The following is a 25,176-nucleotide window of genomic DNA, read 5'->3' as shown; positions in this document are numbered from 1 at the left end:
TTGTTTTGAATTCTAATCCTGTCCTGCAACATGCTTGCAACCCCTTCCAGCTTGGTATCAGTTGCAAATTTTATAAGATAGCATTCCTCTCTATTATCCAAGTCAAATACTGAATAAAGAAAAGGAGGACTTGTGGCACCTTAGAGACTAACCAATTTATTAGAGCATGAGCTTTCTTGCGCTACAGCTCACTTGTAGCTCACGAAAGCTTATCCTCTAATTTTGTTAGTCTCTAAGGTACCACAAGTACTCCTTTTCTTTTTACGGATACAGACTAACACGGCTGCTACTCTGAAATACTGAACAGTACCACACCCAGGACGGACCCTACTAACAATGCCCTCCCAGTTTAACAGCAAACCATTGATAACTACTCTTTGAGGTACTGTCTTTCAGTCAGTTGTGCACCCAACTTACAGTAAGTTCAGCTAGATGACATTTCCCCAGTTTTTGTATGAGACTGCTATGTGGGACAGTGTCAAAAGACTGACTAAAATCAAGACACATCACATCTACAGCTTCCCATTTATCCTCTATGCCAGAGGTAGGCAGACTATGGCCCGGGGGACCGTCCTGCCGGGCCCTTGAACTCCCGGATAGCCCCCTCCCCTGCAGCCTCAGCTCGCCGTGTCACCAGTGCTCTGGGTGGCGGGGCTGTGAGCTCATGCTGGGCAGTGCGGCTGTGAGAACTGCAGGGTGTAGTGTGTTAAGAGCACCAGGACTTGCAGCTGTAAGTAGTACACCGTAAGTAGCCAATTCCTAGGGGGAGCAATTTAATACACTACACCCAGCTCTCCATACAGTTTCAGAACCCCGATGTTGCCCTCAGGCCAAAAAGTTTACCCACCCCTGCTCTAGGCCACCAATCCTGTCAACCCCCCGTGTTAACCATTAGGTGGCGCCCTTCCCACAGAGCAGCTATAGAGCCACACTTTGCCTGGTGCCATCATTCTCTTTATTGTTGGGGGAATAACTCCTGTGGGTGGAGTGCGTGTGCTTGGAGAGAGAGAGGGAACCGCTCTGTTAACATCCCCGTTAACCGAGTACCACCCCCACTGCCTGACCACGCCACCTCAGACTACGGTAATGGAGAGCTTGGCACCTGGGGCTGGGAGCAGCAGCACGCATGGCCCTGCCTGTGCCCTTTGAACATGCAGGCCCTCCCTAGGCTCCTAGGTGTGGCAGCAGCTGGAGGCTGGCAGGGAAGTGGCAGTGCAATGGCAGCTCATGGTCCTGGCTATGGGGCTGGAGAGCATGATGGTGACGGGCCTTGCCCAGAGCTGTTCAGGAAATGTATTTCTGCGTGATGGGGCTCTGGGGCAGCAGGGTCCCTGGGCTGGTCAGCCAGGGAGATGCCCTGGTAGTGCATCGTAGGGTGTTGGGGGAAATCACAGCCCTGGTGGATCTGGAGCGAATCCCACCAGCTTTCCCTCAACCAAGACTCACAGCAGGGCTCAGCAGCGCCACTTCGTCCAAACGTTAGGCCTAGGCCAGGCTCCTGCCCCAGAGAGAGTCACCAGCCAACGACCCTGGCTTGCAGAGCTGGGCAACAAGCTGCCCCACCCGCACCCCTCAGCGCACAGGACCTCAAATTCAGCCCCACTGCCCAGTTGGAAAGCAAAACCCCCTACTGTCACCAGAACAAGATCCCTGCAGCTGCTCTCACTACTGGCAGGAGCTTGCCAAAGCACAATGCCCATCCCCCACAGAAATAGGCACCTGCCCAGTGCTGAACTGAGAGAAGCTTCCTTGTCCCTGCTGCCCTGTTGATCCCTACTAGCCAGCGTCCTGGCACCAGTTTCCGGTTGAGGGGCTTGGGCTTTGGTTAGGACCCCAGTCCCTGGTAGGGATGGCTGTGTCAGTCTGCAGCAGCTCTGGGGCCAGAACAAGGAGGATGATGAACTAAACACCGAAGGGGGTACCGTGCTGGTGTCTGTAGGGGGCCCAAGGCAGGCTGCTGCACCATGGCATGGGCAGGGAGCGCTGCCGGGACTGGCCCCAGCCCTACACAGAGATGGAGCCCTCCCGGAAGCTGGTTCTGCCGATCAGGGCGTTGATCAGGGTGGGGTGTCCCTGCCTGCAGGCCTCCTGTGCCCCCAGGATGATGTTGTCCATGAAGGTCTCGTCCTGGCGGCAGAGTAGGAAACCTTTCCCTCCTAAGCCTTCCGCCACCAGGTGGTAATCTGTGCAGGGAGGAGACTGGCTGTTAGCAAGGCTGCTGCCTGCTACAGCAGGGCCTGGGCACGGTGGTGACAGCCCACGTAGGCCACTAAGCAGGAAGAGCCGATTCCAGGAGGGTGGCCGCAGTGGGCACACCAGGTGTGAGTGGCAGGCAGCAGGGAGGGACGGAAGGCATGCTGGGGTCTGCAGCGGAGAACAGTGGCAGGGAAGGCTGGGAGGGAATCCCCCAGCCCGTGGGGACTCACCGCAGAAGGAAGGGGCCGTTCGAAGTTCCCTTCCCAGGGGGAGCCTGGCTTGGGTGGGCGGAGCAGGCATCAGTGCTGGGCCATGAACCCAGAGGTGTGATAGGACCTGCATCAATTCTGGGAACCTCCCGCTTTCCCTCCCTCTATGGGGGTGGCCTGCAGGAAGCAGCACACAATGGCTGCCTGCCTGGGGACAGGCTGCACAGGATCTGGAGGCACCCCGGGCCCCTGCTGAGCATGCTGCTCCCATCACTCCCGTCCAAGACTCACCCACATAGGCCAGGCCGCAGGCCACGTTACTGCCCAGCAAGGGGACCTGCTCACGGGAGATCTGACTCCAGCAGGCGTCGTTCCCCACCAGTGCAATGACAGGCGTCTGAAAAAGCAAGAAAAGTGCTGCTCCCAAGGCACCAGAAGGGAGGGGTGAGGTCCCAGTGCCCGGTCCGCTCTGCCCTAGGGCCCGGCCCTGCACCCTCCCACTACACTGAGTCCATGCCAGCTCCTGTTGCCTTGGAAAAGGAACAGCAATGAAGGGGAGGCTGCGAAGGGGCCTGGGCATGGGTGCTGCCTGGACTAACTACAGGACCCCAAACCCATTTGCAGTGCCTCCAGGGCTGTGGCCACTCCCACATGTGCAGGGCCTCTTTAGTCCTCACTTTGTGTATGAATTTGAGGTAATGCGGGGTGGCTGGGCCTGGCCCCCAGGGGTCGCTGCAGGCAGGGACCCATTGGCACAGGGTAACTGGGCCCAGCGCCCCAGGGTCCCCATTGGCACATGGTCAGGGGGAGGTTACCTTGTGACGGACGAAGGTGTCAAACTCCATAATGCTGTAGCCGAGGGCGCCGTCTCCGTAGAGGATCCAGACCTGAGGGGGGGGGAGGGAGGTGAGGTTCCCCTGGCAGAGCCCTCGGAGGGGTGAACACTTCCCCCCACATTAACCGGCGCAGGAGGTGTGCATGCTGGTGCCTGCCTCCCACGGGGCTGGGTGTTCGAGTGGGTGGGCAGGCAGTGTTGGGGGCTCCAGCGGTTCAGAGAGAGGCCTCTGGCAGTAAGCAGGCAAAGTGAGGAAAGCAGGAGGGAAACTGGGAGTCTTGGGCCAAGAGAGCCAATGGGGGATTCAGGAGACAAACCAGAAAGCCTGGGAATGTGGCATCTCCTATACCAGAGACCCTCACCAGAGCCTTGGGGTACTCTGCCCCCATGGCAAGCCTGGTTAAAGCCCCCATCAGGGTGAGGGGGGCACCTGCCCTGCCCATGGCACCTGTTAGAGCGCCCCCAGCAGGCCATGGGGGCACCCCCACTAGAGCCCTCCTCTGGCTGGCTGGTTACTGACCTCAGAATCTGGCCGGCAGAGTTTGGCTCCGAGAGCAAATCCTCCCCCGACACCCAGTGTCCCGAAAGCTCCTGGAGAGAGAGGACAATGCAGAGGGGATGCCTGTCCTCGCCCGGGCGTGCCAGGGAAAGCAGGGCCATGAAACCAACCCCCATCCCTTCCTGAACCCAGCCCTCACTGAGCAGAGGGGCTGCTGAGTGGCTCAGCGTCTCCTCACCTGCTCCCATGGGCTCCTGGCACCAGCGGGGAAAAACAGGGTCAGCCCAGGGCAGCCTCAGGTTTTACCGTCCAGTGAGGCCGCCTGACTGCCCCCTCAGGCATTGTCCTTCTTGGCCCAGGGCTACAGGGGCATAGGTCCCACATCCATAGGGCAGGAGATCACCTCTGGGAACTGCCAGCCCCAGCTCAGAGCTGTGGGAGCAGGGCTCTGGGCTCAGCTGCACTGCAGAAGCCTTGCAAGGGATCTGCCACCATCCGCCCCCATGACAGATGGCAAGCAGTGCCAGCTCCAGAGAACCCCCTTACCCGGATCCAGCCAGCGCAGGGGCCCACGGGGCCGCACAATGTAGGCAGCGCTCCCCACAAAGTCACCCCCATCTGTGACCAGCAGGCTGTTCTCGGGCAGCAAGTTGTCCACATGGTGTAGGAGCTTGAGTGGGTTCAGGTGCTGCTCCGTGGGCTCTTCCGACTTCTCTCTGTGCACATAGGAGGGCAGTGACTGGCACGCCCAGGAGCCCGGCCAGCCCCTCACAGCGTGACCAGGACAGCGAGTGCCTGAGAGTGCCCAGGCTCTGAGAGTACACACAGGTTCAGCTCCCTGGATAAACCTATTCACCACACTTCTGCTGCCCAGCCCGGGGCTGAGCCTCCAGACCCTCGCTGTATGACACTGCTCCCTGTTGCCCAGCAAAGGCCTGAGCCCTATGGCCCCTCCCTGGGAGAGACACTGCCCCCTGCTGACCAGCGCAGGACTCAGCCCTACAGCCCCTCCCTGGGTGACACTGCCCGGCACAGGCCTGAGCCTATGACCCCTCCCTGGGTGACACTGCCCCCTGCCGACCGGCACAGGCTGAACCTCTAGCCCAGGGGTGGCCAACCTGTGGCTCCGGGGCCACATGCGGCTCTTCAGAGGTTAATATGCGGCTCCTTGTTTAGGCACCAATTTCGGGGCTGGAGCTACAAGCGACAAATTTCCAGTGTGCCGGGGGGTGCTCACTGCTCAACCCCTGGCTCTGCCCCAGGCCCTACCCCCACTCCACTCTTTCCTGCTCCTTCCCCTGAGCCTGCAGTGCCCTTGCTCCTCCCCCTCCCCTCCAGAGTCTCCTGCATGCCAGGATACAGCTGATCGGGATGTGCGGGGAGGGAGGGGGAGGTGCTGATCGGCAGGGCTACCAGTGGGTGGGAGGAGGCGCTGGGAGCACGGTGGGGGAGCTGATAGGGGGCTGCTGCCGTGTTACTGTGGCTCTTTGGCAATACACATTGGTAAATTCTGGCTCCTTCTCAGGCTCAGGTTGGCCACCCCTGCTCTAGCCCCTCTCTGTGGGACACTGTCCGCTGGTGCCTGGCACAGAATCATAGAGTATCAGGGTTGGAAGGGACCTCAGGAGGTCATCTAGTCTCACCCCCTGCTCAAAGCAGGACCAATCCCCAACTAAATCATCCCAGCCAGGGCTTTGTCAAGCCTGACCTTAAAAACTTCGAAGGAAGGAGATTCTACCACCTCCCTAGGTAACGCATTCCAGTGTTTCACCACCCTCCTAGTGAAAAAGCTTTTCCTAATATCCAACCTAAACCTCCCCCACTGCAACTTGAGACCATTACTCCTCGTTCTGTCATCTGCTACCACTGAGAACAGTCTAGATCCATCCTCTTTGGAACCCCCTTTCAGGTAGTTGAAAGCAGCTATCAAATCCCCCCTCATTCTTCTCTTCTGCAGGCTAAACAATCCCAGTTCCCTCAGCCTCTCCTCATAACTCATGTGTTCCAGTCCCCTAATCATTTTTGATGCCCTCCGCTGGACTCTCTCCAATTTTTCCACATCCTTCTTGTAGTGTGGGGCCCAAAACTGGACACAATACTCCAGATGAGGCCTCACCAATGTCGAAGAGGGGAACGATCACGTCCCTCGATCTGCTAGCAATGCCGCATCTTATACATCCCAAAATGCCATTGGCCTTCTTGGCTACAAGGGCACACTGTTGACTCATATCCAGCTTCTCGTCCACTGTAACCCCTAGGTCCTTTTCTGCAGAACTGCTGCCTAGCCATTCGGTCCCTAGTCTATAGCGGTGCATGGGATTCTTCCATCCTAAGTGCAGGACTCTGCACTTGTCCTTGTTGAACCTCATCAGATTTCTTTTGGCCCAATCCTCCAATTTGTCTAGGTCCCTCTGCATCCTATCCCTACCTTCCAGCGTATCTACCTCTCCTAGTTTAGTGTCGTCTGCAAACTTGCTGAGGGTGCAATCCACACCATCCTCCAGATCATTAATGAAGATATTGAACAAAACCGGCCCCAGGACTGACCCTTGGGGCACTCCACTTGATACTGGCTGCCAACTAGACATGGAGCCACTGGACATGGACACAGGGCTGAGTCTATGGCCCTCCATGGGTGATACTGCCCCGTGCTGCCCAGCACAGGGCTGAGCCTATGGCCCCTCCTGGGGTGCATGGTGCGGACGATGCCACCCTATCAGCTCTACACCTACCGGTTTGCTTTCTCCTTCCTTTGGTCGCCATCCTTCAGACTCATTGCCCAGTCCTGAGGTGGTGAGTAACTCTTGAGGCCTTGGGAAAGGCTCAGGAGGAAGGAGCCAGCGTCTCCTGCAGAGAGAGTGGGCAGCATGAGATTTTGACAGGCCAACCTGAGCAGGAGCTGGTCCCATGGGCCCCAAGCGGCACCAGTATCAGAGCAGAGCCAGTCTGCGGAGGCCCAGCTGAAGAGCTGGGTTACGTGCCCCAGCCTATTGCCTACAGCACAGTGGGCAGGCTCAGCAGACAGGTGGGTGCTGGGGGAGCAGGGCAGGGTGTGGCTGAAGCACGCACCGACCTTCCCGCGTGGGTCTGCTGCCCATATGAACCACTTACTCAGCGGGGTCTGTTCCCGTCAGCTCTGGTGGTGATTCTGTGATTCCACTTCCTGTGCCTGCTTTGCGCCCCCAGGGGCATGCTCAGGCTGCTCCCTGACCCTGGGCAGCAGGCTAGGCGCTTGCCGAGGCATGGCGTGTGCCGGAGCAGGGGAAGGCCAGCAGCAGCAGAATGGGAGCTGATTCTGAGGCAGAGCGCTGAGCGCCCGCCTGCTCCTCACCTTGGATGGCCATGCGGGGCTTCCAGAAGATGTCCGAATTGCACAGCATCAGGGCACGGTCCCGGTTGACAGCAATGATTGTGCTGCGCCGGCTCAGCACACGGCCATAGGACAAACGGAAATCACACACCGTGCCTGCCAGGGGGCATCACGGGGGTGAGGGTTAGGTCAGCTCCCACACCCCAGAAGCCCCCCAGCCCCATAATGCCTCGAGTATTACCTCCCCCCCACTGCCCAGCCCATCACACTCAACATCAGGCTCCCGCACCCCACCCCACAACCCCCCAGCATTAGCCTCCCACACTGCCACTGCCCAGCCCTACCACACCCAACATCAGATTCCCCCACCCTCCCACCCCACAGCATTAGCCCCCCCAACTGCCACTGCTCAGCCCCACCACAGCCCACATCAGGCTCCCCCATCCCACAACCCCTGGAGCCCCATAACCCTTTGAGCATTACCTCCCCACCACTGCCCAACCCCGCCCCACAACCCCCCAGCATTACCACCCACAAAACTGCCACTGCCCAGCCCCACCACACCCCCACAACAGGCTCCTCCACCCCACAACTGCCCAGCCCCACAACACTTTGAGCATTACCCCATGCCACTGATAACCCTCAGGCCCACAACACCTCATCACTCACTCTCAGCCCTGCCCCACAACCCACAGCCCCCCACCCCCTCCTCCACTGACGTGCCATCCCAGCTCCCTGTCACTCCCAAGTCCAATGGCCCCAAGGTGAGACACCCTCTAGGCCAGTCCCCAGGCTGCATTCCACAGACCTGCCAGAATGACCAGGTCAGCCTCCTTCAGCACCTCTCGGCGGTTTTGACGGATATGTAGTGGGCTGTCCCTTCCCAGCATGCCCCTGGCCATCCCACCCAGGAAGCAAGGGATGCCGAGGGCCTCCAGGGCTTCCCTGCAGGGCACAGGGAAGGGTTAGCTCTCAGCAGCTGAGTCACCTCATGGCAAAGGGACGCTTCACACTACTATGAACATGGGCGCTACCAGCGCAGCCCCCCTGCACGGGTGGCCTCAGAGAAGCTGAACAAGTGGAAGTGTGAGAGAGGAGGCGCGGTGCGGCAGCATGCCTGAGGACATGCGCAGCAGGGTGTGTCAGTGCATGAGGAGGGTGCATGGCAGCCGAAGAGCAAGGTATTGTGTGTGTGTGAGTGTGTGAGAGAGAGAGAGAGCAAGCGAGCGAGCGCACGCGGGGAGCATGCGTGGTGGGAGAAAATGCTATGTGCTTGTTTTGTGGAGGGGGAAGACACATTTTTGTTAATTAAAGGACAGCCTCATTGAAACCAGAGGAAGCAGGTGCCAAAAATGCCTCTGCCAGTGAACCTTAGCCTTGCCGTGCAGACCCTGTGCCATCCAACTCTGCTGATGCCCCTCAATCCCAACCTGCAGCCCCTACTATTCCAGCTCTGCTAATGTCCCTCTGTCCGGTCTGACACCCTCAGGTGTCTCTCGGTCAGGCCAGGACAGATGTTGGCTCTCACCCTGTGTTCACATGGCCACTGGGGGAAGGCCATGGCCACCAGCCTGCAGATGAGCAGAGCTGAAAAAGCTGGGTAAGAGCCCTGAGGGCTGACCAGCAGTGCCCCCTGTCCCTGCAGAACCAGGGGCAGGGCAGAGAGAGGACTCTGAATGGAGCCGACTCTTCACCTGAGCTTCTCCACAGGCGTTGGGGGCAGGGTCACCTGGCTGCCCAGGAGCATGACAGGCTTCTTGGCACGGCTGACCAGCTCCACACACTGCTGCACCTGCACACAAATGGGAAGCACCATCAGAGCCTGGCAAGGCCAGGGGTCAGTGCAAAGGCTAGGCAGAACCTGGCAGGGCTAGTAGTCACTGGGGTCAGTGCAGTTGTTGGGCGCACCCTGGCAGGGTTGGAGGCAGTGCAGTGGCTAGGTGGAGCCTGGCAGAGCCGGGGGGCACTGCCAGTGACTGGGTGGGGCCGGCCGGTCAGTGTCAGTGGTTGGGTAAGGCCGGGCAGTCAGTGGGGTCAGTGCCAATGGCTGAGTAGCTGTCACATGGCCCCTGGAACTACTCCTGGGCAGAGTTCAGCCAGCGGCATGAGGATGAGGAAGGAACTGGCAGGGAAGCTATGAGTGGGGATCTAGCAGGAACCACAGAGGGGTGGGGCAGGGGAGGGCAGGAAAGAGGCTGTGCCCAGCTCTGAGGACATGACAGTGCCAGAGCCAAGGGAGGGGCAGGCAGAGAGGGGTGAAGGGCTGGCGGAAGGGACTGGTGCTGGCACCAAAAGGCTGTAGGGTGACGAGGGCCCCAGAGACCCCCTGCCCTGCCACAGCACAGCAATGCTCCTCCCCACCCCTCTTCTCCTTCTGAGGGCAGGGCCCAAAAGGGGATGGGCTTTCTGTGTGGGGGAGGGCAGTGTGCTAATGAGGAGCTCTGGGGGAAAGCTCCCAGTCACGGGGGGAGGAGATGTGCTCCCTGAAGGGAGGGAGTACCAGGCCCCAGGCAATCCAGGGGCTCTCACCTGCTCTGCTGTGGCCTGTGGCACCTGCACGGGAAGGGGGGAGAAGTCCCTTGTCTCCCAGGCCCCTGCATACAGGTTCCTGAGGTGGTTGCATAGGTACCTGCGGGCGAGGTGCAGGGACAGTTGTTAGCTCCCAGCTCAGCGCTGCCCTTGGCAGGATAGGGCTGTACTCACCAGTTGAGGACTCCACCTAGAGGCCCCCTAGGGGTCTCTTTGAAGCCGAGCTCCTTCTCCACCAAGTGGTATGGGTAGAGTACATTGATCGGGAACTCCACAAACACAGGGCCTGTAGCACGAAGAGCAATGGTCAGCCAGCCATGGGCAACCCAGGCTCCCTCCCTGCCCAATGCCACCACCCCACAGGACATGGGCAATCCAGGTACCATCCCTGCCCTGCAGGGCATGGGCAACAGAGGCTCCCACCCTGTCCAATGCCAAGGCCCCAAATTATCCAGCCCCGCCCAACACTGACATTCCAAATTGTCACCCCATAGGGCATGCGCAACCCTGCCCAATGCTGAAGCCCCATAGAACTTGGGCCCTGCCCAATGCTGATGCCAATGCCCCACACCATCACCCAGCAGGGTCAGGGCAGCCCAGACACAAGCTATTCCAATGCAGAGGAAAGATACAAAGAGCCACAGAAGAGGGTTCAGGGAAGAGCCCCGCAAATGTTTAAAGGTTTGGAAAACATGCCTTATAGTGATAGATGAAAGGAGCTGAATTTAATTAGCTTAACAAAAAGAAGATTAAAGGATGACTTGATTGCAGTTCTTAAGTACCTACTGAGGAACAAAAAATTGACACTGGGGTCTCTTCAGTCTAGCAGAGAAAGGTATAAAACGATCAAAGGGCTGGAAGTTGGAGCTAGACAAATTCAGACTAGAAATAAGGTGCAATTTTTTAACAGTGAGAGTAATTACCCCCTGGAACAATTCCCCAAAGGTGGATTCTCCATCACTGTCAGTGTTACAATCAAGATGGGAAGCATTTCTGAGAGATGTGCTCTAGTACTAACACAGCTACCAGACTGGGAGCAGGAATGGTTTCAGTGAAGTTCTCTGGCCTGTGCTATGCAGGGATCAGATGATTACAATGGTCCCTTCTGTGAATATATGCAGGGCAAGGTAATTCAGAGTGTAGGCAGGGAGCGGCGCAGCCTGGGACACCCCAGTCGGGAGGCAGAGAGAAGCGGGTCTCTGCCCAAGAGAGGTGATGGATGGGGAGCTGGTAGCCCAGAGGGGGAGCCCTTGCTGGACCCCAGAGGGGGAAATATAGGGTCAGTGGCCCCGACCTGTGATAAACCCCACTGCCGCCCAGGTGCCGGCTGGTCCCAGCTCCCCAGCAGCAGTCACACTGCCCCACCTCTTCTAGGGTGTGGGTTCCACCCACAGTGGAACATGGATTGAGTTTCATGGGGAGGTACTGAGTTCAGGACTCTGTGAACTGGGCTGGGGACCCTGGAAGGGGGCTACGGGAAATGTTCCTGGGAGCCAGCAGTGCTATAGGAAAACAGGGCTGGGACCTGGGAAAACAGGGCTGGGAGAAGAATGAGGGGGGATTTGATAGCAGCCTTCAATTACCTGAAGGGGGTTCCAAAGAGGATGGAGCTCGGCTGTTCTCAGTGGTAGCAGATGACAGAACAAGGAGCAATGGTCTCAAGTTGCAGTGGGGGAGGTCTAGGTTGGATATTAAGAACCACTATTTCACTAGGAGGGTGGTGAAGCACTGGAATGGGTTACCTAGGGAGGTGGTGGAATCTACATCCTTAGAGGTTTTTAAAGTCAGGCTTGACAAAGCCCTGGCTGGGATGATTTAGTTGGGGTTGGTCCTGCTTTGAGCAGGGGATTATACTAGATGACCTCCTGAGGTCTCTTCCAACCCTATTATTCTATGACCTACATTCAAGTGAGTTTGATCTGACAGCAGGAGTGAGAGCAGTGGGACGGGCCTAGTGAGACTTGGATAGGAAAACAGCCCATTAATCCTTTGCTGCATAGGAGGATAAGCCAAAAGGAGAAAGGCTTTTACCTGGGGTGCCGGACTGTGCTGCTGCAATGGCTCTTCTCAGCGTGGGGACGATGTCCCGCACAGTCCTCACCGACGCACAGAACTTGCAGAGTGGCTTGAAGAGGCACAGCTGGTCAATGTCCTGGAGAGCGCCCCGGCCCTGCGCAGACAGACAGAACTGCAGTCCATGCTCCGATGGTCCCGCAGAACCCACTGCCCCCAGCCAGGCTGCTTCCTCCCCAGTGACCAAGCACAGCGGCTAATAGGGCCGTGCCTCTCTGAGTGTCTGTCTGGCAATGGGGCAGCAGAGATCATTGGGCTGGGAGGGATGAGACCTCACAGCCAACAGGGACGTGGTACTGACCACGGGTAGGGGTGAGGAATGCAAGTGGGGCTGGCTGTCCCTCTTTCCCCGCAGCACGGTCTACGTCAGACTACTTCTGCTCCACACACCAATTGGCCCTTCTGTTTGGACAGCTCCAGTGGCCTGAGACTGGGGCAGGAAGGGTTTTCCTGCTGTGCTGTGACAGCACTGGGCACCCGCCTGCCATGGTGTGGCAGCAACCCCTGCTATCGGCAGCACCACAGACTCACCTTCTGCAGTGTAGCAGCTGCCCCGCCGATCAGCAGCACCGGGGATTCGGCCATCTGGGCATTCTTTACAGCTGTCACAGTGTTGGTTACCCCAGGTCCCGCTGTTACTGCGGCGACTCCGACTGTCCCTGCAATGCAGAGCAGCCAGCCCACAGCAGGGCAGATGTGATGAATTGCACCCTTAGCACAGGCAGGTGGGCAGGCCAGGCCGCGGGGCGGGTGGGGGTGGCAAGGGGGAGTTTAGGACAGGTGGCTGGAAGCCAGATTGCATGCACCAGCAAGCCTGTGCCTTGTTCCCCAAGCCAGAGAGACAACTCAGGCAATGATCTGCCCATTGCTCGGCTGAGCTGGTCACTGCCCCTGTTGCGCATGGCCCTTCCTGTTGCTGGGGAGAGCTGGTCACTGCCCCATTGCCCACGGCCATGCCCCTGCCCATTGCAGCAGTGAGCTGGTCACTGCCCCATTCCCATGACCATGCCCCGCTCATTGGTGGGGTGAGCTGGTCACTGCCCCATTGTAGGACGGCAGGCACAGCCTTAGGAGGAAGGTCCCACAGTGAGTCTCACTGCACCCAGCTGAGGACAGAACATGGAGTCAGTTAGTCTGGGTCCCCAGGTTCCTTTCCCCCTGTGCCTCCCTGTAGTGGGGCGTATTGACCGCTCACAGACCCAGAGCCCCTCATTGAACCCTGGTGGGCGCAGCCACGCCACACTCAACCCTCCCGCCAGAAGTTAGTGGGCGGGACCGGAGGGGGGGAGGTGGCACTCCCCCCAACAGACTACACTCCCACATGGTGGCCGGCCTGTCACAGTATGTTCCCACCAGCAGAGGCTGACAGGTGAGCTGGGCACAGATGAACTGGGAGGGGGCAGGGCAGAGCCCATGCCTATGGAAGACATGGCTCTTCTGAGGACCTGCCTGCAGGGGGCACCCCAATCAATATCCTTGTGCTGGGGGAGCTTCCGCCCCAGACCCTGGGCAGGTCTCCTTGTGTGGTGTGTACCTGAGAGCCTGGCGACTGCGTCGGCAGCAAACACAGCTGTGGCCTCGTGTCTTGTGTCCACCACGCGGATGCCCAGCTTCTCGCTGGCCACCAGGATGGGCGAGATGTGGCCTCCTACCAGTGTGAACAAGTAGCGCACCCCATGGGCCTTCAGGACCTCTGCAACAAGTTCTCCCCCGTGTCGGGTACTCTTTGGCTCTGTCTGAGAAGGATAGAGCCCTGGCCCATCAGCACAGAACGCGCAGGCCAGGGCAGGATACAGACCAGCAGAGGTCAGCCCAGCAGAGCACCAGCTTGGCAGGGTAGGGCAAGGGGGCCAAGTCAGGAAGCAGACTGGCAGAGTGCTGGCCTGGCAGAGCAGGGGCCGGGTCAGGATGCAGACCAGCAGAGCGTCAGCCTGGCAGGGCAGGAGCGGGGTCAGGATGCAGACGGGCAGAGCGCCGGCCCGGCAGGGAAGGGCAGGAGGCAGACTGGCATAGCACCAGCCTGGCAGGGCAGGAGATAGAGGCCGTGTCAGGAAGCAGATTGGCAGAGCGCTGGCCTGGCAGGGCAGGAGGCAGGGGCCAAGTCAGGACAGAGACCAGCAGAGTGCCGGCCTGCCAGAGCAGGGGCTGGGTCAGGACGAAGACTGGCACAGTGCCATCCTGACAGAGCAGGAGGCGGGGCCAGGTCAGGATGCAAACCAGCAGAGTGCCGGCCTGGCAGGGCAGGAGGCAGGGACCGGGTCAGACACAGACTGGCAGGGCAGAATGCAGGGGCATGATGCAGAGCACCTGGCCCGCAGAGCAGGGCACTGGGCCTGGGTCAGGATGCCGACTGGCAGAGTACCGACCCGGTAGGGCAGGATGCAGAGAGGCAGAGTGCTGGCCTGGCAGGGCAGGGGCTGGGTTAGGATGCAGACCGGCAGAGCACCAGTCTGGCACGGCAGGAGGCGGGGTCAGATGCAGACCAGCGGAGTGCCAGCCCGGCGCGGCAGTGTCTGGGTGGCTCCCCATGGACACTGTGGGGGGACATTGTGCAGGGCAGGGATGGTGCTAATGGCCAGAGGTGCAGCTCCAGCACACACTGGGACCCAGGGATAACCAACTAGTGACCTGGTTAGCTCTGAACACGGTGTGTGCCCATCCCCCACCGGATTAGGAACCCTGGCAGCTCATGGTGAGTTGTCATGCAAGAAGCCTAGGTTGGCACATGGCCTGTATCCAGTCTGGCACCATGTGACTCTGCAGGGCAGATGGGACCCCCGGACATGGCTCCTCCTTCCAGCCAGCTCTCTGGGCAATAGGGTATCCCAGAGAGCTGCTGGGGCGGCTCAGAGTGCCCGGAGCATGTGTAGACATGCCCTTGTTAAGAGAGGATTGAACAGCAGCCTGGACTTTCCCAGAATGCACTGCCACAAGGCACAGGGATGCTGCTGCATGGACAGGTCCCAGCTCTGTTTGCAGGAACCAGTGAGGCAGGAGCATCCTAGGTCCCTATTGTGTGGGCAGCGTGTGATGCTTCCTAGGGCTCTTCTCATGGGTAGGGCCTTAGCAAATTCTCTGCCATGAAAAACGCATCACAGATGGTGAAATATGATCTCCCCTGTGAAATCTGGCACCCAGCTGGGGACTCCTTGGGATTGAGACTTCCTCTTCCCCTGCAGGGGCTGCTCCCTGGGCCGGTCAGACCCACCTCTGGGATCTCCCCTGGTTGCAGGAAGCTCCACGGCTCCAGCTGTCACATCCTCACGCTGGGGTGGGAGACTGCTGGAAAACCAAACCTATGGTAATCCACCGTCCATACCCTGCGACCCTCACTTCTGCACTGCTGCTGCTGGCAGCAGTGTTGGCTTTAGAGCTGGGCACCCAGCCAGCTGCGTTCTGCTCTGGCTGCCCAGCTCTGAAAGCAGTGCCTCTGCCAGCAGCAGGGCAGAAGTAAGGGTGGCAATCCCATGACCCCCCTACAATAGCCTTGTGACCAGTCTTTTGGGTCAGGACCCTGACGTTTACAATACAGTGAAATTAGATGTAAACATATGAAAACGTGAAATTGACTAATTTTAAAACCCCCAGACAGTGAAATTGACCAAAATGGACCATGTATTTGGTAAGGCCCTACTCAAGGGACTTGAACGCAGAGAAACCCCTTGGTATCTCTCTCCCGTGGGAGGGAACCAGTGCAGGTGCCGGATCCCCTGGGAACCAGCACGCAAATATGGGACATCCCAAGCACAAACGCCCCCTGGACAGGGAGACCTTTCCACCAAACCCACAGGAACTCCTGCCACCTTAGTTTTGGAATCAGGAGAGCAGTGCAGGGCCCTGGGCATTCCTGAGAGCTCATATTGGGGGGGAAGCCTCACCATGTGCACTTCTGCACTTAGCAGCCTCATCAGCACATAGTCCTGGGTAGCCACCAGTGCAGTGAATCTGTCCTGGGATCTCAGTGCAGATGCTACCCAAGCTCCCCTCATCCACCTGCATCCCTTGCCATTCTCTCTAAGTCTTGCATGGCAGGAGTCTATTTGAAAGGGGGAGCTGTCTCAGCTTTACCTTATGCCAAAGCTGGTAGATCAGCCCCAGTTTGTGAGCTGCCCCAAGCAGAGCTGTCCCCAGCGCCCCCAGCAGCACAAGGAGCCAGGCACTGGAGCAGCTGCTGCTGGGTGAGACAGCAGCAGGATCCATGGAGGCAACTTCAGTGGCAGAGTCACCAACACACACTCCTGCTGCAAAAGGCAAGCACAGAACATAACCAGTCACTCTCACATGTGCTGCCAGCCACTCCCCCTTGCCACAGTGGCCAGACTCTGCCCTCCACCAGAATGGTTGTCTCCTTCCGCTGCCGCCAGAGTGGCCGGTCCTTCTTCCCCCCTGCCCGAGCGGTCGCCTACTCTCCCCGCTGCCAGAACGGCCAGCCCCTCTTCTCCTTCCCACCAGAACAGCCGGACTCTCTTCCACTCCCTGCCCCTGACCAGAAAAGCCAGCCCCTCTTCCCTCCCACGCCAGAATGGCCAGACCCTTCCCCACCACCATCAGTGTCTGGTAAGCCCCTCTTGTGGTGCCAACTAAACCCTTCTGCTGCCCCTTGTGCCATATTTTTTACAGCCCGTGCATAACCCAGATGGTGCCGTGATGGAGACATGGCAACCGACCAAAGGCCAGAGCTATCTGGCAGGATCATCTGTCACCACCGCAAGTGTCTAACCCTGATGTAAGGTGGGACATGGTGCTGCCACTGGCTCTTATCTCTGCTGTTCCAGAGTGCCAGGACAGTGCCAGACATGCCAGCAAAGCCCTTAGGCTCCGCAGGCTAGAGAGCTGTGGATACGGAGTGTCCCCTTTACTAGGCTGTTCCATGGTGCTCCCAAATGCCTCCCAGCCAGACATGAATTCACCTTCCCAACCCTATGGGAGGAGGCAAGGCACATCATCCCCATATTAAAGATGGGGAATTAAGGCACAGCAGGATGAAATGCCTTGTCCAAGGGCACCCACGGAGACAGTGGCAGAGAAACAGTACCCAGAAGCCCTGGATCTCCGACCTGTCCTTTGGCCTAGACCCCCTCTGCCCACACTACAATTAAAGTGCAGGCAGCATTCAGAAAGGCGGGTTCCTGACCTGTAAGAAGTTCTTGGAGACGGACTCTGCACGTTCACCCCCTCTGGAATGTGCCAGCTCTGTAAGCTGGACTCTTCTCACAGTGGTGCTCATTGGAGTTCTCTTGTACCTCTACCCCTCCCACCACCGGCCCTGACCCTCCAGAGGCGACGCTATAAAAGGAGGAGTTCGGCGTGCTGGTTGGCTCAGTTCCTTCCACCACTTCCTCAAATCTGACTGTAAGTAGGACTCTGAGCAAGAGGGAAGGCAGGCAGGCAGGGAGGGTGAATGTGCAGAGTCTATCTTGGAGAAACATGGGGAGCAACCTTCATTTGTTCTGCAAGTGGCCTCTACACCACCAGTGGAGTGGGATGAGGAGGCCTAGCTAGATAAGAACTGCAGTGCTGCCTCACCAAACTCAGCAGCCAACGTAGCTGCAAAATCCAGGGAAAGCATGTGCTGAGTACCAGGTGGCAGCTCTGAAGTTCTCCAATACAGGAATATGCATAAGGCAGGCCATGGAAGCAGCCTTCGCCCTAGTCAAGTGTGCCCTTGTGGAAGAGGAACACAGGCGTGTTTATAATGCTCCTCATTACAGAGTCTAATCTATTTGGAAAGGTATTGGGAAGTGAGTGCCTGATTGTTTCTCTTTTCCCCATGTGACGGGGTGCCCGCCCACTTCCATGGATCCCAACAGGACTGGCCCTGAGAGGGTTAAAACCTGCCTAGGGAGGCTGAGGGGCAAGCAACCCAAGGAAAGGCTGCAGGGGAAACAGCCAATTAGGGCAAAGGCTGCAGACAATTAGGACAGCAGCTGGACCAGCCAATCAGGGCTCAGCCGGCCCATATAAAAAGAAGTGAGTCCGCTGCAGGGAGCCCTAGGGAGAAGACTGGCTTCCTAGAGGGCTCCTGGTGGGCTGCCAGGACTTACAGGACTTACAGGCTTGAGGCCCTGGGAAGTGGCACCAGCTCCTTTGCCCTGAGGCAGGAGCAGAAGGAACTGAGGCTGTGGAGAAGTGGCCCAGGGAATAGAGACGGTGAGCTGGAAGGAAGAGGCAGCAGGAAGCTGCTGTTTGCAGGGTCCCGGGGCCTGGAGTAGTGGGCAGACTTGTCCCCCCCTCCCTGCCAGCTGCTGAAGGAGCAGCCCAGCTGTGGACTGCCAAGCAGTTGAGAGGGGTGGCTGAACTCTTGTTGGAGGACTCCCCCCAGAAGAGGCAGAAACCGGATGGTGACATGGCCAGAGGGCTGTGCCACGAAGCAGACGCTGAGAGAAAGGAGCCATAATGGATCTGCAGGTGGAGGCAAAGACAGGAGAGCCACCACCACCCGGTTCACCCACGGGGCCTGAGCTAATTCCCAAAATGCCTAGCAGGAGGCATCAGTGTGGTGAGTGACCCTGTGACACGCCGTAAGAGACAGAGTCTAGGTGAATCCCTATACTCCTTAGAGCTATTCTAATAGAAAGCCAAATGACTTCTTAGCATCCAAGGTGAGCAGCTTAGCTGAGGGAGAGCAAGGTCTAGGGGAAAATATGGGCAAGTTTATGGACTGGTTAAGATGGAATTTTGTGTCTAGCTTGGGGAGCAATATGGCTGGAGGACAGACACTTTATTTTTGTGAATGACCATATAAGGCAACCATGAGAGCCTGCAGCTCACTCAGTCTTCATAGTTTCTTAACTGAAAGATGAAAGAGGCTCAGGAGAGCACCAGGGGCTGTGTGTGTATGGGGGCAGTTGAGTTAGTACAAGACTGAGGTCCCACATCAGTGTGGGCTCCCTAAGCAGAGGGTAGACATTCATTAACCTCTTCAGAAACGTCTTAACTAAATTGTGGCTGAACACAGTCCTTTGTCCAACCAATGCATGATGAGCAGCAAGAACTGTGAGATGCTACTAACTGTATGGAGAGATGGTGCAAGCACTCCAATGTGGATTGAAGAGAAGCTGAATCTGGGTTTATCCTTGCTAGATGCCCACACGGAGACCCTTTTCAACTTATGATCCTAACACTGACAAGCTGAATGTTTCCTGGAGTTTACTGGAACCTCCTGCCCCACTTAAAGTACAGATTGGATGAATGGACTATGAGGTGGACAGAAAGCTGGCTAGATTGTCAGGCTCAACGGGTAGTGATCAACGACTCAGTGTCTAATTGGCAGCCGGGATCAAGCGGAGTGTCCCGGGGTCGTTTTTTTTTCAACATAGTCATTAACATTAATCGGGAGGATGGGATGGATTGCACCCTCCGCAAGCTTGCGGATGACACTAAGCTGCGGGGAGAGGTAAATATGCTGGAGGGTAGGGATAGGGTCCAGAGTGACCTAGACAAAATGGAGGATTGGGCCAAAAGAAATCTGATGAGGTTCAACAAGGATCAAAGAATCCTAGGCGCTGCTACAGGCTGGGGACCCACTGACTAAGCAGCAATTCTGCAGAAAAGGACCTGGGGATTACAGTGGATGAGAAGCTGGATATGAGTCAACAGTGTGCCCTTGTTGCCAAGAAGGCTAAGGACATATTGGGCTGCATTAGTAGGAGCACTGCCAGCAGATCAAGGGAAGTGATTATTCCCCTCTATTAGGCACTGGTGAGGCCACATCTGGAGTACTGTGTCCAGTTTTGGGACCCCCACTACAGAAAGAATGGACAAATTGGACAGACCAGTGGAGGGCAATGAAAATGATTAGGGAGGTTGGGAGTACATGACTTATGAGGAGAGGCTCAGGGAACTTGTCTTATTTTGCCTGCAGAAGAGGAGAGTGAGGGGGGGATTTGATAGCAGCCTTCCCCTACCTGAAAAGGGGGGGGCGGGGAGCTGATGTTGCACTCATATGACTTTATGAAAATATGCTAATGAGTGTGAATACAATGTTACTGGAATATGCTTCATGCAAAAGGTCTCTTGTAAGGTATCATTACAAAGTTTATAATTGAGTGTGGTCATCCTATTTGTATAAATGTATCATTCTTGTATCTGAAACGAGAAAAAGAAATAACTCTGAGCTCCTCTTGTAATTATGCAACGTGTGGGCCATTAATGGTGGTTTGGAATCTTGATGGCTCCCATCAACTAGGACAATTGGTAAATGGCTCTGTTTACTTCCTGTGGGTCAGGCCAGGAAGAATGAATGCTCGGTGTCTCACAAGACAAGTGACCCAGTCTCTTGGTACTGGAATCCACCTTAAACCTGGTGCTTTTCCACTTAGAAGGAGGTGTGGGGACCCAGAGAGACAAAAGATTTCTATCTTGTGCCAAAGCTATATAAGGGGGTGGAACAGAACAAAGGAGGCTCCAGTCATGAGACATCCCCTAGTTACCACCTGAGCTGGAGCTACCAAGGACTGTACCAGGAGAAAGAATTGGGCCCAGACTATGAAGGAGTCCAGACTGTGAAAGAAGCTTATTGGAACATCTGAGGGTAGGATTTTATCTGTAATCAGTTTCTTAATGTATTAGGCTTAGACTTGCATGCTTTGTTTTATTTTGCTTGGTAACTTACTTTGTTCTGTCTATTACCTGGAACCACTTAAATCCTACTTTTTATACTGTTTTATTAACCCAGAGTAAGTAATACCTGGGGGAAGCAAACAGCTGTGCATCTCTCTCTATCAGTGTTACAGAGGGTGGCCAATTTGAGTTTACTCTGTATAAGCTTTATATTTGGGGTTTGGATTCCATGATTTCATTTGGGAGTTGGGTGTCTGGGTGCTGGAGACAGGAGCACTTCTTAAGCTGTTTTCAGTTAAGTCTGCAGCTTTGGGAAATTTGGTTCAGACCCTGGGTCTGTGTTGAACCAAACTGGTGTGTCTGGCTCAAGGCAGGGTTTTGGAGGCCCAAATTGGCAGAGAAAACTGGCTCCGAGGTAATCTCAGCACATCAGGTGACAGTCCCAAACAGGTTTCTGTGATCATACCCATCACAGGGGGTTCCAAAGAGGATGGAGCTAGGCTGTTCTCAGTGGTGGCAGATGACAAAACAAGAAGCAATGGTCTCAAGTTGCAGTGGGGGAGGTGTAGGTTGGCTATTAGGGAAAACTATTTCACTAGGAGGGTGGTGAAGCACTGGAATGGGTTACCTAGGGAGGTGGTGGAATCGCCATCCTTAGAGGTTTTTAAGGCCCAGCTTGACAACACCCTGGCTGGGATGATTTAGTTGGGGCTGGCCCTGCTTTGAGCAGGGGGTTGGACTAGATGACCTCCTGAGGTCTCTTCCAACCCTAATCTGCTATGATTCTTAAGACCAGGAGAGTTCCAGATGTGTCAAAGTCCAATGAGCCATGCTGTCAAAAAGGAGAAAATATGAATCTCTATGGCAAATCCAACCTCTCTGCAGAGTCAATAGGACTGGAATTACTAGGAGAGGCCAGTAAACTCCTGCAGTTGATCTGAAAACCACTTATCTTGCCCAGGCCAGGGCAATCAGAATAATTATGGTTTTGTCTTGTTTGATTTTTCCTGAGAGCTCTCTGAATTGGAAGAACTGGAAGTGGGAAATGCACAGAGACCTACTCTCCAGCCTAGAAGGAATGCATCCAAGACAAACTGGCCACCTGCTCCTGAGCTGAGGCAAAACCACTGAGATTTGGAGTTGTCTTGTTGCAAATAGGTGCATGTCTGGATACCTCCATCAGGAGAAGATATTGCTTGCTATAGAGTGCCTGAGAGGCCACTCATGCTGATTGTGTAAATGTCCACTCAACTGATCTGTGACATTGAGACCTGTAGGATAAATTTGGTGTACTGAGCACCACTCCCACAGAGCCACAACCTCTTTGCACAGATGGCTGAAACTGGTTCCTCCTTGCTTGTTCACATGAAACATCACTGCAGCGTTGCTGGTAACTACTCTATCCCTGAGCTGAGTTAGTGCTGCAGGAACCTTTGCAATCCCTGAATTCTATAATCCTAACTGTGTAAATACAAAGTCCATCTCTAATCTGTAAACATGGCATTTTGACCGTTATCTCCCAGTGACTTCAGAGCAAGCTTGCTCACCTTGCAAGTAAAAATGTTTTTTTCTGACCTGTTGACCCCAGAGGTTGGAGAATCAAACTGGACTTTTTCCTTTTCATGTACTGTCACTAGTACGTGGCTGGGCAGGCCAAATTCAGTCCTCACTGACACCTGTGCAGCCTATTTACCTTCAGTGGGTTTGCAGTTACCACCAAGAGCTACAAAAGTGAAGAGAATTTGGCCTGTGGGGCCTTTATGACTAAGGCTGATGCATGCGAAGGAAAGGTCTTAAGGAATAGAAGGTGACGGGTGGGCATATGAACCCAGTAGACCACCAGGAAGCCTTGGTAGTTTGTGAGACATTAAACCTGAAAGTTATTTTGGCTACATTCATGCCTTTTCCTACCATTGCAGTTCCCCCTTTGCTCTGGTAATTAGTATCAGGAAGACTGAGAAAGCTAAAGCAAGTGCTGTATCCTCTCGTGGGGGGGATATGAATGGAATCCTAGCCTTCAAAAGGGACCCTACATTCATCTCTAACATCGATTCATAGAGTTTAAGGCCAGAAGGGACATTAGATCAGCTAGTCTGACCTCCTGATAGCACAGGACAGAGAATTCCACCCAGTAACCCAAGTGTAAGCCCAGTAACTGTGTTAGGCATCAAGACCTGGAGAATCCACCACTTCATAGAATATCAGGGTTGGAAGGGACTCCAGAAGGTCATCTAGTCCAACCCCCTGCTCGAAGCAGGACCAATTCCCAGTTAAATCATCCCAGCCAGGGCTTTGTCAAGCCTGACCTTAAAAACCTCTAAGGAAGGAGATTCTACCACCTCCCTAGGTAACGCATTCCAGTGTTTCACCACCCTCTTAGTGAAAAAGTTTTTCCTAATATCCAATCTAAACCCCCCCCACTGCAACTTGAGACCATTACTCCTCGTTCTGTCATCTGCTACCATTGAGAACAGTCTAGAGCCATCCTCTTTGGAACCCCCTTTCAGGTAGTTGAAAGCAGCTATCAAATCCCCCCTCATTCTTCTCTTCTGCAGGCTAAACAATCCCAGCTCCCTCAGCCTCTCCTCATAACTCATGTGTTCCAGACCCCTAATCATTTTTGTTGCCCTTCGCTGGACTCTCTCCAATTTATCCACATCCTTCTTGTAGTGTGGGGCCCAAAACTGGACACACTACTCCAGATGAGGCCTCACCAATGTCGAATAGAGGGGAACGATCACGTCCCTCGATCTGCTCGCTATGCCCCTACTTATACATCCCAAAATGCCATTGGCCTTCTTGGCAACAAGGGCACACTGCTGGGTCATATCCAGCTTCTCGTCCACTGTCACCCCTAGGTCCTTTTCCGCAGAACTGCTGCCTAGCCATTCGGCCCCTAGTCTGTAGCGGTGCATTGGGTTCTTCCGTCCTAAGTGCAGGACCCTGCACTTATCCCTGCACTTCCAGTGATAGTTTGTTCTTATGCTTAATCACCTGCACTGTGAAATTTCTTCCTCATTTCTAATTTGAACTTGTCTGGCTTTAACTTCCAGCCACGCGGTCAGTGGTGGGCAACCTGCGGCCCATCAGGATAATCCGCTGGCAGGCCGTGAGACAGTTTACCTTAAGCCGGTTGCTGCGTGTCCTAGCCTCAGAGGTTCAGGAGAAGAACTTTTCTCCCTCCTCCTTGCCACCACCTTTTTAAAGGTGACCCTCCCACACGGGCCCACGCTGCACCCCCCCCTTCTAGGCTCTAGCCCAGCAGCCCCCAAACTTGCGAGGGTCGCACCCCGCTTCCCCCTGTCCGGGGCCCCGCAGCTCCAGGGGGGACAGAGACAAGGGGGCTGCAGGGGGGGCCGGCAGTGGGGCTGAGGACGTGGGCAGGCGCGGGACCGGGGCAGAGCCGGGGGGAGCGGTGGGGCTGGCCCAAGCCTCGTCACACCTCCCCGCAGGCTCCCCTGGGGGCGCCCAGCTCTCGCCCTAGGCTCCCCGGCTCTCGTCCCCCCCGCAGGCGGCGGGGGAAGGGACGGCCCCAGCCACCGACTCTGCCCGCCCCGCCCCAGCGAAGTCCCGCCCGCGGCCCCGCCCCGCCCCTCCGGGGCCCCTCGCTGGCGACCCTCCCGCCCCCCACCGGCGGCTCCACGTACCGGGCCCGCAGCGAACGGAAGCCGGCGAGCCTCGGGCTCGGGTCCGGGTCCGGGCGCACGCGCGGCCTCTCCTGACGACGCCGGAACGCCTCCTCTCACGTGACCCCCGCTTCTGCCCTGCCGGGCCGAAGGGCCTCTTGCCTCCGGGGGAGGGGGTCACGTGGCTAAGATGGGCGGGTGCCGGCGGCAGCGGCCCGGCGCGAGCGCGGTGGAAACTCGCGGAGTCCGACTGCGCGTGGGTAGCCCCGGGGGCGGAGCCAGTGACCCGTCAACCGCCCCAGGGCGTTGCCTTGGCGACGGTGTCACTCACTGGGTGTCTCCCTCCCCCCCACCGCGATGGGGTCGGTGACTGGGTCCCTCTCGCCTCCCAGCCGCCGCACAGGGCTGGCAGGTTCGTCCGGCTTTTGGTGGTGCCCCGAGTGGGCCCAAGTCCCGCCCCGCCCCGTCCCCCACACACCTTCCCAAGGCAGGGGGTTGGGGTGCAGGAGGGGGGCGGGCTCTGGGAGGGAGTTTGGGGGCGGGCTCTGGGCTGGGGCAGGGGGTTGGGGTGCAGGAGGGGGCGGGCTCTGGGAGGGAGTTTGGGGGCGGGCTCTGGGCTGGGACAGGGGGTTGGGGTGCAGGAGGGGGGGCGGGCTCTGGGAGGGAGTTTGGGGGCGGGCTCTGGGCTGGGACAGGGGGTTGGGGTGCAGGAGGGGGTGCGGGCTCTGGGAGGGAGTTTGCGGGAAGGCTCTGGGCTGGGGCAGGGGGTTGGGGTGCAGGAGGGGGTGCGGGTTCTGGGAGGGAGTTTGGGGGCGGGCTCTGGGCTGGGACAGGGGGTTGGGGTGCAGGAGGGGGCGGGCTCTGGGAGGGAGTTTGGGGGCGGGCTCTGGGCTGGGACAGGGGGTTGGGGTGCAGGAGGGGGTGCGGGCTCTGGGAGGGAGTTTGCGGGAAGGCTCTGGGCTGGGGCAGGGGGTTGGGGTGCAGGAGGGGGTGCGGGCTCTGGGAGGGAGTTTGGGGGCAGACTCTGGGCTGGGGCAGGGGGTTGGGGTGCAGGAGGGGGTGCGGGCTCTGGGAGGGAGTTTGGGGGTGGGCTCTGGGCTGGGACAGGGGGTTGGGGTGCAGGAGGGGGTGCGGGCTCTGGGAGGGAGTTTGGGGGCGGGCTCTGGGCTGGGGCAGGGGGTTGGGGTGCAGGAGGGGGTGCGGGCTCTGGGAGGGAGTTTGGGGGCGGGCTCTGGGCTGGGACAGGGGGTTGGGGTGCAGGAGGGGGTGCGGGCTCTGGGAGGGAGTTTAGGGGTGGGCTCTGGGCTGGGACAGGGGGTTGGGGTGCAGGAGGTGGT

At 57.2% G+C, this 25,176-nt stretch overlaps 1 protein-coding gene across 2 annotated transcripts; it reads right to left on the bottom strand.

The window, feature by feature from the left end:
* Window positions 1-932: 932 nt before the first annotated feature.
* On the bottom strand, window positions 933-23,992 carry ILVBL (ilvB acetolactate synthase like). 2 transcript variants are annotated; one of them, XM_084610157.1, is made up of 16 exons: window positions 23,861-23,992; window positions 15,720-15,892; window positions 13,186-13,387; window positions 12,183-12,310; window positions 11,610-11,748; window positions 9,753-9,864; window positions 9,579-9,678; window positions 8,744-8,841; window positions 7,858-7,994; window positions 7,071-7,205; window positions 6,472-6,586; window positions 4,286-4,455; window positions 3,761-3,831; window positions 3,221-3,292; window positions 2,697-2,802; window positions 933-2,183 (listed from the first exon to the last, which is right to left on the bottom strand). In XM_084610157.1, exons 2-16 carry the CDS (start codon window positions 15,849-15,851, stop codon window positions 2,005-2,007), a joined length of 1,896 nt encoding a protein of 631 aa, XP_084466283.1. In that variant the 5' UTR covers window positions 15,852-15,892; window positions 23,861-23,992; the 3' UTR covers window positions 933-2,004. The 2 variants fall into 2 exon arrangements, with proteins under 2 accessions (XP_084466283.1, XP_084466284.1); XM_084610158.1 differs by having other exon boundaries at window positions 15,720-15,889; window positions 23,861-23,965.
* Window positions 23,993-25,176: the final 1,184 nt, after the last annotated feature.

The sequence above is a fragment of the Lepidochelys olivacea genome (assembly GCF_965140295.1).
Source record: "Lepidochelys olivacea isolate rLepOli2 genome assembly, chromosome: 20".
Taxonomy (NCBI): domain Eukaryota; kingdom Metazoa; phylum Chordata; order Testudines; family Cheloniidae; genus Lepidochelys; species Lepidochelys olivacea.
This window is presented reverse-complemented; position numbering and strand designations above follow the sequence as displayed.